Source organism: Coffea arabica, chromosome 6c (assembly GCF_036785885.1).
Source record: "Coffea arabica cultivar ET-39 chromosome 6c, Coffea Arabica ET-39 HiFi, whole genome shotgun sequence".
Lineage (NCBI taxonomy): Eukaryota > Viridiplantae > Streptophyta > Magnoliopsida > Gentianales > Rubiaceae > Coffea > Coffea arabica.
This window is the reverse complement of record NC_092320.1, coordinates 18,522,868-18,534,333: the sequence shown is the minus strand read 5'-3', so window position 1 is coordinate 18,534,333 and position 11,466 is coordinate 18,522,868. Positions and strand designations below refer to the sequence as shown.

Sequence of the window (11,466 nt, the reverse complement as noted above, 5' to 3'; positions counted from 1 at the left end):
TAAACTATATCACTACTATCAGTTTATCCTCTAATATTATTTTTTAACCACTTCACCCCCATAAGTAATTCAATTCAACATATTAAGAAATTTTGAACAAAATACTCTTTTCTTCTATAGCATTAATACATTGTTATTATTACTCTATCCTTTTAAATTATAGTGATACAATCGCTTTAATCCCTAACATTATTTTCTAGGTATTTTACTACATCGTTAATCTAACTAGTATGGTCAAAAAATTTTAAATATATTTACCCTTTTTATATATAATTAAAAATAAAAAAGATGGAATGGTTATTCTTCCTTTTTCCACTTAAGAGATCCAAAAATATCAAAATAAAAGGTTTTATTTTCACATTTATTAATACGAGGAAAAAAAGAATAGGAAAGAATCAGATAGAAAATTAGATTTTTCAAGGAGAGAAAATAAAGAAGAGTTTAACATTATTATATTACTTTAAGATTATTAGGATTAAAATTGAAATTGAGTTGTAAACAGAAAAGTAAAATAAATTTTAAAATAATAAAAATATTTAATTCTTTCTTGTTTGTATTAAAAAAAAAAAAGAATTGAGCTCTCTTTCTCTTTCTCTTTCTCTCTTCCCCTCCCCATCTTTCTATTTTTTTCAATATTAATAAAATTATCAAGAAAAAAGAGATTAATACTTTGACTTTTTTTTTATATTAAAAAGGAGAAGAACCACTCCAAAATTTTTTTATTGTTTTATAGTAATATAAAGAGGAGTGTACTTTGTTTTAAAGTTTTTAAACTAGTTAAGTGTCTGTTTGATAACATAAAAAAGTGCTGAAACTGAATTTATTCAGATATTCAGATGTTTTGGGTGTTTGATAAATAAAAATTTTTCTGCTGAACTTATTAAGTGGTGTTGAATTTATATGTATTTTTGTCAGCACAAGAATCATAACTTAATGCTTAATTTGATAAAAATCAAAAGATTTACTTCAACTACTTTATCTTATCTACCAAATCTATCATTGTTTGTTAATTACATTCAAAATCCTTATCTAATTAAACAACCTAATATTCTCTATACAAAATCCTTATCTAATTAAACAACCTGACATTCTGTGTTTAATGGCTTTCTACTTCTATTTTCTCCCTATTTAATGACTTTTTTACAGTTTCTCCATGATCCTCACATCTGTTTACTCATTATCTTTTTCCATCTTTCTACTCTTTCATAATTTTGTCATTTTTTCCTCCCAATTTTTTTTAGTGCTACCGTACTCAGACATCTCAAATTCATTATTTCCAATTGATTATCTGTTGTTTTGCGTCAACATTTTTCCATTGAAATAATTAAATTTCTATATAATTTGGTGTGAATTTAAAACTTGTTTATTGCAGCTTCCTTTTGCTTATATTTAGACTTTTCTTATCCTCTGATTTAAAAATATATTTGCACCGATATTTGGACTTTTCCATAATATATTTCTTCTTTTATAGTACTTTGATTTAAAAATAAATATTGTCATTTTCATACCTAACAATTTTAACCTAATTAAATCATAGGCTCTATTTCCTTTTTGGATTAAAAGATAGAAGGGTAAAATTGTACAATATAGCTTATTAAGCATTAAGTTATAAATGTTTATCAAACAGTACAAATATGTTCAGTATTAAGATTCAGATATTCATATATCTCTTTTTAGTGCTTAATATTCAGCAAATTAATTATTTCAGTATTCAGAGTTCAGAATTCAAGATTCAGAATTCAGATTCAGTTTTATCAAACGGAGCCTAAGTTGGTTTAATGGTGGGATAAATTATCTAAAAAATAATTCTATAGGATAAATTGATAATGAGACTATAGTTTATCGGGATAAAATAATAATAATTTTAATGGCTAAATATGTCTTTTCATTTTAATTAACAAATTTTGTTAAATTTGACTATTAGTTTTTGAGAAATTGACAAAGTTTGAAAAATTGTAAGAACGATCTTTATCTTATCTCATATGAGTTTCGGAGAAAGTTCCAACATTTATTTAGTGGAAAGTAGAAACCATGAATGAAACTTTAGCAGGCCAACACGTTATCTACTTGGCTTCCATGCAGAAACTTTTACAGTTCAATTAACCTTTAGCTGCTTAGCATCACGATTGTCCTTTTTTAAACCGCCAGCCTTTGGACGGTGTCCATCACCAATGCATTAAGACTTGATAAGATGGGGGGCAAGGGTTCAAATCTTGCCTCCCATTAATTTGTCACAATTAAATGTGATCTTACTTAAAAAATTCAGATGGTGTGTAGCACATTCATCTGGTTCGATGGCGATTCAGTCTTTTCCGGATTACCTCAACACATCTTCAGGCTTTTCTTCTTCCCATAGTGTAGGAAGCTATCGTATCGATGAAAAAAAAAATGATTGTTCTTTTTTACCCCTTTTATATCAATTGAAGCATTGTAGATACAAAATCAAGGACATGTGATAAAATTTCAAAATTTTTTATGTCTAAGTACTTATCAATCTCAAATTTGCCTAAAGGGCAATCGATTTAATCAACATGTTTTGGAGATTTGGTATTTTAAAGAAGTTGTTAAAAGGTGCATATAGTGTGCCTCGACAATTAAATGTGTTCCAATTGAACGACACCATGTTAAGACTAATGAAGTAAATGAGGTGAAACAAGCCTTTTTTCATAGTCTAATGCCTACCTAATGAACAATATTCTTCTAGAAACGTTAATGATTTTCTCAAAATGCTTCCACTTCCCTCTTCTCTTTACGACACACACCAATTGAATTTAATCAGGCTGTTTATAAAGTTTGCTTTGTCAAAACTCAAGTCCGAGCTGACATTGATCGAACTTAGCCATTTCAAATAACTTAACAAGTTCAAACTCCAGCCTATGTGTACGAGGATAGAGAACTAGTCAAGTTTAATTGAGTCTTAAATATAAAATTTTTAACCTTTTTATATCTATTAGTATAAGATGTCTATTATATTTTTTGTTTAAAAAACTATAAAGTGTTAATATCTATTACTTAAATCAATTGAATTTGTATGACAGAGACATCAGCTCTTCCTTATTTGCTAGACTCGATTCTAATATTAACTAAGAAGATTTTTAATTCTGATATTATCTAAGAAGACTATGTGTACCAACCAATTTAAAGTTCTCATTTAGAGTCCTTTCTAGTGATCTGTTGAAGACATATTTGTTTTATTTGCAAGGGAGGTCACTGTAAATATCAAAATGTTTTAATTAATCAATTAGACTATGATTGGAGCATAGAGTACATGGTCTGTTTTGTCAAACCCCATTTATATTGCTATTTTTTGGAGTTTTTTTTAATAAAAAAATCGTAGGAATTTGATATATGTGAGGTAAAAAGATGCTTGAAAAATGAATTCACGGAAATGTAAATTTTTTTTTTACAGAAAAATAACAACTTGATAAAAAGGTGATTGAAAAATAAATTCATGAAAACGTAAAATTTTTTTGGGTAAAAAAAAAATGATGATCCAGACAAAGGTCATCTAGGACAAAACCAAATATTAAGAGAATTTAAACAGGAAACTAAACCCAATTATTCATTCTGGAATAATCCCTTTCCAAATATTAATTTTGGAAAAAATGAATTCACGGAAACGTAATTTTTTTTTTTTTTGCAGAAAAATAACAATTTGATAAAAAGGTGATTGCAAAATAAATTCATGAAAACGTAAAGTTTTTTTGGGTAAAAAAAAAAATGACGATCCAAACAAAGTACGTCTAGGACAAAACCAAATATTAAGAGAATTTAAACAGAAAACAAAACCCAATTATTCATTCTGGAATAATCCCTTTCCCCTGGATTGTACCATTAAAAAGCACAATAAAACAAAAGGCCTGGTTTCAAACAATTAATTTGCAAACCAGATCTACTCTAAGATTGGATCTATTTACTGCTAAAAGAGCTGATATTAAAAGCCAAAGACTATAATTACAGAATTACTCATATGACATCTTTCAATTGAGGGCATCTTAATAAATGAGTCAAGTCAGCAGCAGTCAGCTGCAACCTATAAAGGCAACCACTGGCCAGGTCAAGGACAAAGAGTTTGTACAAGTCAAAGTCTCAGCACTCAATTTTCAATCTCATTCATATGCAAAAACAGGTGAAATTTCAATACAAGTTACAAGAAAACAAGCCAATCAATTAAGAAGCCAGCATCCAATCTGCTAGAATCTGACTTTTTCCCCCCCTCTAATCAATGCAAATTTCATTGCAAAAACTGCTAGTACCATTCTAGCCTTCCAGACAACTACAGCTGCCAGCCATTGTTTATTCCAAATTCAAGAGCCATTTCTGTTCAGTACTAAACAAGTGCAGCCTCCATTTCATGACCGATTCATACCTTCCCTGCATCTTCATTCTTGAAAAATATATCCAAACCATATCAATATACAAAAACATAGTTGCAGAACCAAGTTGATTTACATTAGCTTTTTTTTTCTTCAATTAGGGAGGGGTTGATGGCTGCTGAACCAACCTTTTCTCAGAATCTTGACAGCAGAAACAGAGGAGGAACAGAGCCCAAGAGGAAACTCTGGAGGAAGAGGTCAATCAGGTTGGCAAGAGGATCTTACTTGAGGCAATCTTCAAAATCGTCAAGGTCCCAATTCGAATGGCTCCCGGTTGATGAATCCAGGGAGACTTCAAGCCGGCGCCAACCAAGTCTAGTTGCATTATCAGATTCATCACCAAATTATGTTAAGGTCACCTGCTTACTCCTTGATATTTTTTTTTGCCAGCTAGTTGGAAACATCGTACTAAAAAGGTGTAAAATTTGAGGTTTAGAGTCTTTGGTTAAAAGCCTTGATTTTGATGACAGAAAACAGTGTTCACTAAATTAGGGCTAGGTATTATCTTCTTTATTTGCTAAGCATCAATAAATTAGAGACGATGCCAAATTGGACTGGAGATTGCATAGAATAAATGGTGAAAAAGGGAATTTCAAAAGATTAATTTGCTCACTTTCTTGTTCTTCTTTTGGGGCAGGAAGGAAGCCAGTATGATGATGTGAATTCAGTGGTTTCTTCATCCTGTGGCTGTGGGTGGTCAGACAGAGTTGCATATCCCTCTATTACCATGTCTGATGATGCAGCAGTCCCTCGACATCAATGTTCCTCAGAAGTATCAGATGCATCACCATTATCTTTGAATTCAACAAGATATCAAGCAAGTCACCATGATTCTGAATCTAGCTATGATAGCAGTGAACATAGTAAAAGTCCGCATTATACACCATTAAAGACTAATTATTCTGGTCAGAAATCTTTGCAGACTTTGACAAAGTCATCTAGCAAAAAGGCCGTGAAAGTTCTGTTCAAGAAAAGCAGTTTTAAATCCAAGAGGAGGACTCCACCGAAGCATTCTCACATTTTGGAGGATTTGAGTGTAGAAAGAGCAACATGTTCTTCCACGATAAAAGACTCGAGGTTTCCTGAGCATGTGGAGCTTGAGCCAGGACAAACAGAATCGGAAAGGATTTCATTTGTAAAAGTTTGTCCATACCATCATTGCTCTTTAAATGGGCATTGCCATGAGCCTGAGCCTCCAATTCCAAAGAAGCCATTTTTACGCAGAAAAAGCCAATCATCAATTCCACAGAGGAGTGCCAGTCCAAGTACTGGAAAGAAGGGTTCTGGGGAAAAGAAGAAAGGTGCTAAGAAACAACCAAGAGCTCAGTTTTTGAAAGGAGCAAATGCGGCTGTTGAAGATTCAAATCTCATTGAGATAGCTCTTAGTGGAACATCACATCCAGAAAAGGGTAATCAGGAGAGTCTTGAGAAACTCCAAAATTCTTCCACACAGGAGGAAGACGTTCCAGAAACCTATTTTGAACTGAAGGAATGGAGTTCTGGAAGCTACCAAGAAAGAAAAGAGGAGGATAAATGGAATAATCTAGCTCTGGGTGTTGTATCAGAAGAAGGTCATGAAACTACCACAAGTAAGGCTGGTAGAGAACATAATAATGTCACCCTTGATGGTGATAATAATAATTTTTCCCGAACCTCTCTATTAAAATATACCGGTATGCCACATGACCAGGTCAGCATCAGCGGTGATTGTGACTCAGACAGCAAATCAAGTGAAAATAATGCATCCTGCAATATCACACGGAACTTATTTTCAAGTAAGATAAATGAAGAAACAAGCAGAAATCAGGGGCCAACCAGGGTAGTTGTCTCTAAATCTGCTCCAGCTGGAGATTCAGAAGGTAAGGAACAAGTTTCAACCATAGGTTCTGAACCAGCAGTTTCTTCAGGTGTGCACAAAGGCCAGATTGGCAAGGGGAGAAAGATGAGCATGTGGCATCTGATTCACAAACATATGGTATCCGGTCTAGATGGAGATGGTGGAACCAGGCCACTTCATGGTGCTGATGAGGGAAGGAAAGTTGAAGAAGCTGATAAGGACACTGCTAAGAAAAGTTCTGATGTTAGCTCAGACTTTTCTGATTCAGATGTTCGCACTTACAATCAAGACGAAGAGAATCAAGACATTGAAATCCGCAAGCTTTATGCCGTAAAGCTAGTACGGGAAGCAATTGAGAAGATTCTCCTTCCAGAAGTTCAGGACCAATTATCTGAAAATCAATCAGTTACAAGTGATATTGCTGAAGACCAAGAACTTTCAGAAAGAAATCAACAAGGTATCTACTAATCTCCCTTGTCTTTATGCTTTTCTCTTTTCCCCCTTCTTCTTCTGCTCCTTCCTTCATGCACATCCCTTCTTTATCTTCTTTAAGGTTGCTTGTATCTAAGTCTCAACTTGTACAGGTCCTGATGAAGGCTGCCATAGTCAGAACCACACTGAGAGTAAAAATATACCAGCTGATCGAGTACCACAAGATCAGGTTGATGATAGCACCAGTCAACAAGAGATAAAGAAATCAGAAGCAAATTTGGGGAAGAAATCAGATAAGAAATCACCGAGCAACTGGAGTAATCTGAAAAAATGGATTCTTCTTCAAAGGTTCACCAAGGAGTTGGAGAAGGTGAGGAAACTCAACCTCAGAAAACCGCGGCAACTGCAGTTGGAGACGGACTCTGGAGCAGAAAAAATTTCTTTGAGGCGCCAGACAGCTGATGATAAAAAAAGGACAGAGGAGTGGATGCTTGACTATGCACTGCAGCAGGTGGTCAGTCAACTCGCTCCAACTCAGAAGAGGAAAGTGTCACTGCTTGTAAAAGCATTCGAAACTGTAGTTCCCCCTCAAGAAGAGCGCAATATTCAGGTGATATATCCTCTGCTCCAACATGATGCTGATGAATATGCATGCATGTTTTAGAATTCCGAAATAAAGCATACATATCTATATTTGATGTGGAGGGTGCAAAATTACAGGCTCGGGATGATGCCACTTCCAGACGGGATGGTTCTGGAAACAGCTCAGATCATGTGGAACATTTTGAAACAAATAACCATCAGTTGCCTGTGGTTGATGATGCAGACTTCTCTACAGATACCTACTTGAAGTCGGACAACCTCAAAAGCTCCTCTCCCAATGATGCGCCTCTGAATGAATCTCAGAGAGATATTAATGTTGAAGAATTCTCTTCTTTGAAAAGTGAAGTTTTTGCTGGTGGTTTTGAATTCAAAAGTACGAATGAGAAGAAAGATAATTTAAGTGGTCTTGCAGATGAGCGGTCTTACTCAATCCAGAGTGAAACTTGGGATGTTGATAGGAAGTCAATAGCAACTGAGAACATTTTACCAGCTGCAGATGAGTACACTGCTGACAGTTTCAGAGCACCTGAGCTAGAAAACAATTCAAACACCGAGCCAGAAAATGTAGATTCACGGGGGTTACATAATGATACAACTATCAGGCCAATCTCTCTAGTTGTTCCAAAGTTTCCTCCACTGGATTCTGCGTCCAATTACACGGAGAATGGGGCAGGTCAATCACAGTTGGACAAACAAAACTATCTTAGCATGTGGCACTCAGTTTGTCAGCATGTGGTGTCAAGTGTTGCCAACAAGGTTGGAATCGAGCTGCTGGGGGAAGAAGATGAAGAAGCAGAAGGTGCAAGCAAGGCTTCAGGCATTGAAACTCCTGCCTCTCGTAAAGGCACTCCTAAAGGAATTCATGGCATGGCCAAGGAAATTGATGTAGCAAGCTATCACCGAGCTGAATTCAGTAGAAATCAAGTTCTTAAACTTGTAAAAGAGGCTATTCAAGAGATCCTTAGTCCAGAAATTCAGGATGATTCTTCTGACACACTATCAGTTTCAAGTGAGATTATTCCAGATAAGGAGCTTTCGAATAAAGATAGTAGTGAAGGTGCTAAACAAAGTTCCACTGGTCTCACAGAGCAAAATGCAAGAGAAATTGACAGGAGTGAAGAGGGCATTTCATTAGATGGAGGAAAAGGGTCAAACAATAATGCTAATACTGAAGAAGACTGCCGGATAGCAGAGTCTCTGGAGAAAAGCAAATCTGATCTACCCAAGGCAAAGAACTGGAGCAAGCTAAAAAGGCTAATGCTTCTGAAGAGATCAATCAAGGCAATGGAAAAAGCGAGGAACCTGAAGTTGAAACCACCACAGCAGCTGCCGCTGCCATCAGATGTAGAACCTGAAAAAGTTGATTTAAGGCATCAAATGATGGATGAGAGGAGGAAAGCTGAGCAGTGGATGCTTGATTATGCAGTTCAGCATATTGTCACTAAACTAACACCAGCCCGGAAGAAAAGAGTGGCAATGCTGGTCGAAGCTTTTGAAGCAGTAGTTCCACTGCCTGATACGTAAAATCAACAGAACTGCCATCGTTGATGAAACACTAATTTTTCATAAACGGGTAAGAACGTGGAGCATTGTAGTTAGGGATACATGAAAATAAACCTATGAATATTGATGCTTTAAACCACGAGTATGAAATTATTTTCTGCCCACACTTGTAGAAGCCAGTATATCTTCAGGAAAATGAATCACTTCTCTGCCAATAATATCGACATCTTCCCTTCAGCTCATAGCACGATACAAACCTTTGAACTGCAATTAGTCAGTTATTTAGTGAAATGTGCAGAAAAAGCAGTTCGATTTGGAACAGCATCCTAAATCAGAATTTGATTAATGAATGTTATTGCAGATTGTGTGGAGGGACCATCTTCCAAAGTTCAAGCTTCATGGAACGAGACGTAGTTCATCTTTCCCAAGCACACGTCTTTGCAGCAGCTTGATACAAGTTAGCCTTCAAAGATCATAATTTTGTAAAAGGGTGTATAGCTTATTTTTCACATTCTTTTTGTGTAGACTACACCATAGGATGGTGATGAACTATCTTTTGTAAGATTATTCTTGTGGTTGTATTGCCATTACACAAAGCCCATAAATAATTCTTTTGTACCTGTATTCTTTTGGAGTCAACATTGAAGTAAATAATGATGGTTGTATTGTACCCAAGTTCTTATTATTGTTTCATTACTAGGACGCTAGCTTAAGAAATATTGGAGAAGGATAGGTGCAGCCTGAAAATAGTTGCCAGTAGCTGGGAAAACTATATACTAGTTCAGTAGTTGGTTTTCAGGAACACTGATTTGTATCCACAATCACCAAGCAGCCGCGAAAAGAAGCAAGGAAATTGGTCACAGATCGAAGAACATTTTCTTGAAGTTTAGCCACATTGATGGAATTCACAGACAGCAGATAAAGAAATTGATCATCGGGGAAGATCTCTTTTACAAGGACTATAAAACGATTAAGGAAAAGGCCCTGGCAAACTAAACTTCAGGTACAGAAGAATGGTAGTTGTTTTATACTGTCCATTCAAAACCAGTCTTTGATAGCCTTCAAAACAGTGATAAACACAGGCTACAAATGTATAGCAAAGCAGACATGGAATGTTACAAAAAATTTCTTATCGTAGACAAATATATGCACAGACAAATTCTTGAATTGGCAAAGTCTTGAATCGATTGCCGTAGATAGACGTCTCATAATACTAACAAAAACAAAACCTAAGTGGTCCATTCTGTGCATTTTATGTACATTTCTCCACTGCATCTGTCAGAGCATAGGATACCAAAAGATAATACCAAAAAATTACAAGTTCTTGGTATTTGCCAATTAAGTCAAGCCTATGATGGAGAGTCATGAGTTTTCACCAACTGACAAATCATAGGAATGTAAAATGGTTCCTCAAATTTTTGGTCTTCAAATTCAAAAAAAAAAGAAGCTCATTGAGTTGCAGAAGAAGTTAGGAAACTCATGCAAATATGCAACTCCTACTTGCCAGGCTACTTCTAGATTTTATTCTTGAAAATTTAGCCCTTAAAAAACCCTCAACTTTCATTGTACCAGAATCAACTAATCTGCAAACTGCTCCTCAAGATTGCATAAATGGCTTCACAATCATGAGCCAATTAGTTGAATTGACGAGAAACCTAAACAATCCACTCTGTAGATTAGATTGATCAATTTGGAAAATTAACTACAAAAGAAACTCCCTTGTCAAATAAATATGCAGCTACACACTGCTCCTAAAATAAAAAATCTCTTAAGAACATGAAATAAAAGAGTAGCACTGAGGTAATTCTTGGAAAAGTGAAATTTGACAAATTTAACAACATCCCTAAAGTAATGGCATACCTAAATTGTAAATCTTCACCACCTGAATGAACCCCATGAGATTATAGGGAAAATTAACTGTCACCATCCTTGCTGATTCTGGCTAATTACAAGTTATTAATTCGAAAAGAATATTCTGACTTTGGTTTGCTTATGACAAGAAAGCAAAAGGGAAAAATGAGAAAACCAAGTCTCAAATTATTCTAATTTGAAGTTTTGTTTTAGATTTTAGATCGTGAAAGTTTGACCTATAAATCTACTTCATGTTTTGATTTGCTCAAATTACGCAATAATTTAATTTGACTGGACATGTTGGGTTTGTTTACACTCTAACTAGAGCCCATCTGCACCAGGTAACAATTATCATGGGGCTTAAGGTTTTTAAGAGAATTAAGCTCAATCAAGAAGATGTTCAAATGCAAGGGGAAAAATATCAATGTGAATATATACTTGAATGTTTGACAAAAAAAAAAAAAAGAATATATACTTGAATGATAAATTGTGTGTTACCATTAGTGCAATCTGTATTCAAATTCCCTTATTTGTTATCTATGATAAATAATCTTTATTTTCCATACTAAAAAAAGAATTTAAAATCCTATTTGGATGTACTTTGTTATTTAATAATTCTCTGCTTTCAATCCAAGGGGACAAAAAATAAAGGCAACACCAGTTAAGATACAACTCAGGTATTACATTTTTAGAAAAAGTAAAATTAATTAAGGAAGGGATACAAATACAAGAGAGTGCAATAATTATTAAAGTGATCATTCGCATGCTAGATTACATGTGATTTAGGTGCGCTAACAAGTGCCCATTAGATTCGATTAAAAAAAGGTTTTTTTTCTTGTGATTTAGGTGTACTAATGAGTTCCC

General features: G+C 34.7%; 1 protein-coding gene across 1 annotated transcript; it reads left to right on the top strand.

Annotated features, from left to right (window-relative positions):
• The first annotated feature begins 4,051 nt into the window (after nucleotides 1-4,051).
• Nucleotides 4,052-9,426, top strand: LOC113693572 (uncharacterized). Its single transcript, XM_027212104.2, has 6 exons — nucleotides 4,052-4,129; nucleotides 4,478-4,730; nucleotides 5,014-6,670; nucleotides 6,798-7,255; nucleotides 7,366-8,821; nucleotides 9,113-9,426. The coding sequence occupies exons 2-5, from the start codon at nucleotides 4,488-4,490 to the stop codon at nucleotides 8,770-8,772; spliced, it is 3,765 nt and encodes a 1,254-aa protein (XP_027067905.1). The 5' UTR covers nucleotides 4,052-4,129; nucleotides 4,478-4,487; the 3' UTR covers nucleotides 8,773-8,821; nucleotides 9,113-9,426.
• Nucleotides 9,427-11,466: the final 2,040 nt, after the last annotated feature.

What these genes read in the sequence shown, in the direction of transcription:
- LOC113693572 (XM_027212104.2), top strand. Translation starts at nt 4,488, where the DNA reads ATGGCTGCTGAACCAACCTTTTCTCAGAATCTTGACAGCAGAAACAGA. An exon ending in CATCACCAAATTATGTTAAG is followed by an intron (nt 4,731 to 5,013) that starts GTCACCTGCTTA and finishes CTTTTGGGGCAG; the next exon opens with GAAGGAAGCCAGTATGATGA. An exon ending in AAGAAGAGCGCAATATTCAG is followed by an intron (nt 7,256 to 7,365) that starts GTGATATATCCT and finishes GCAAAATTACAG; the next exon opens with GCTCGGGATGATGCCACTTC.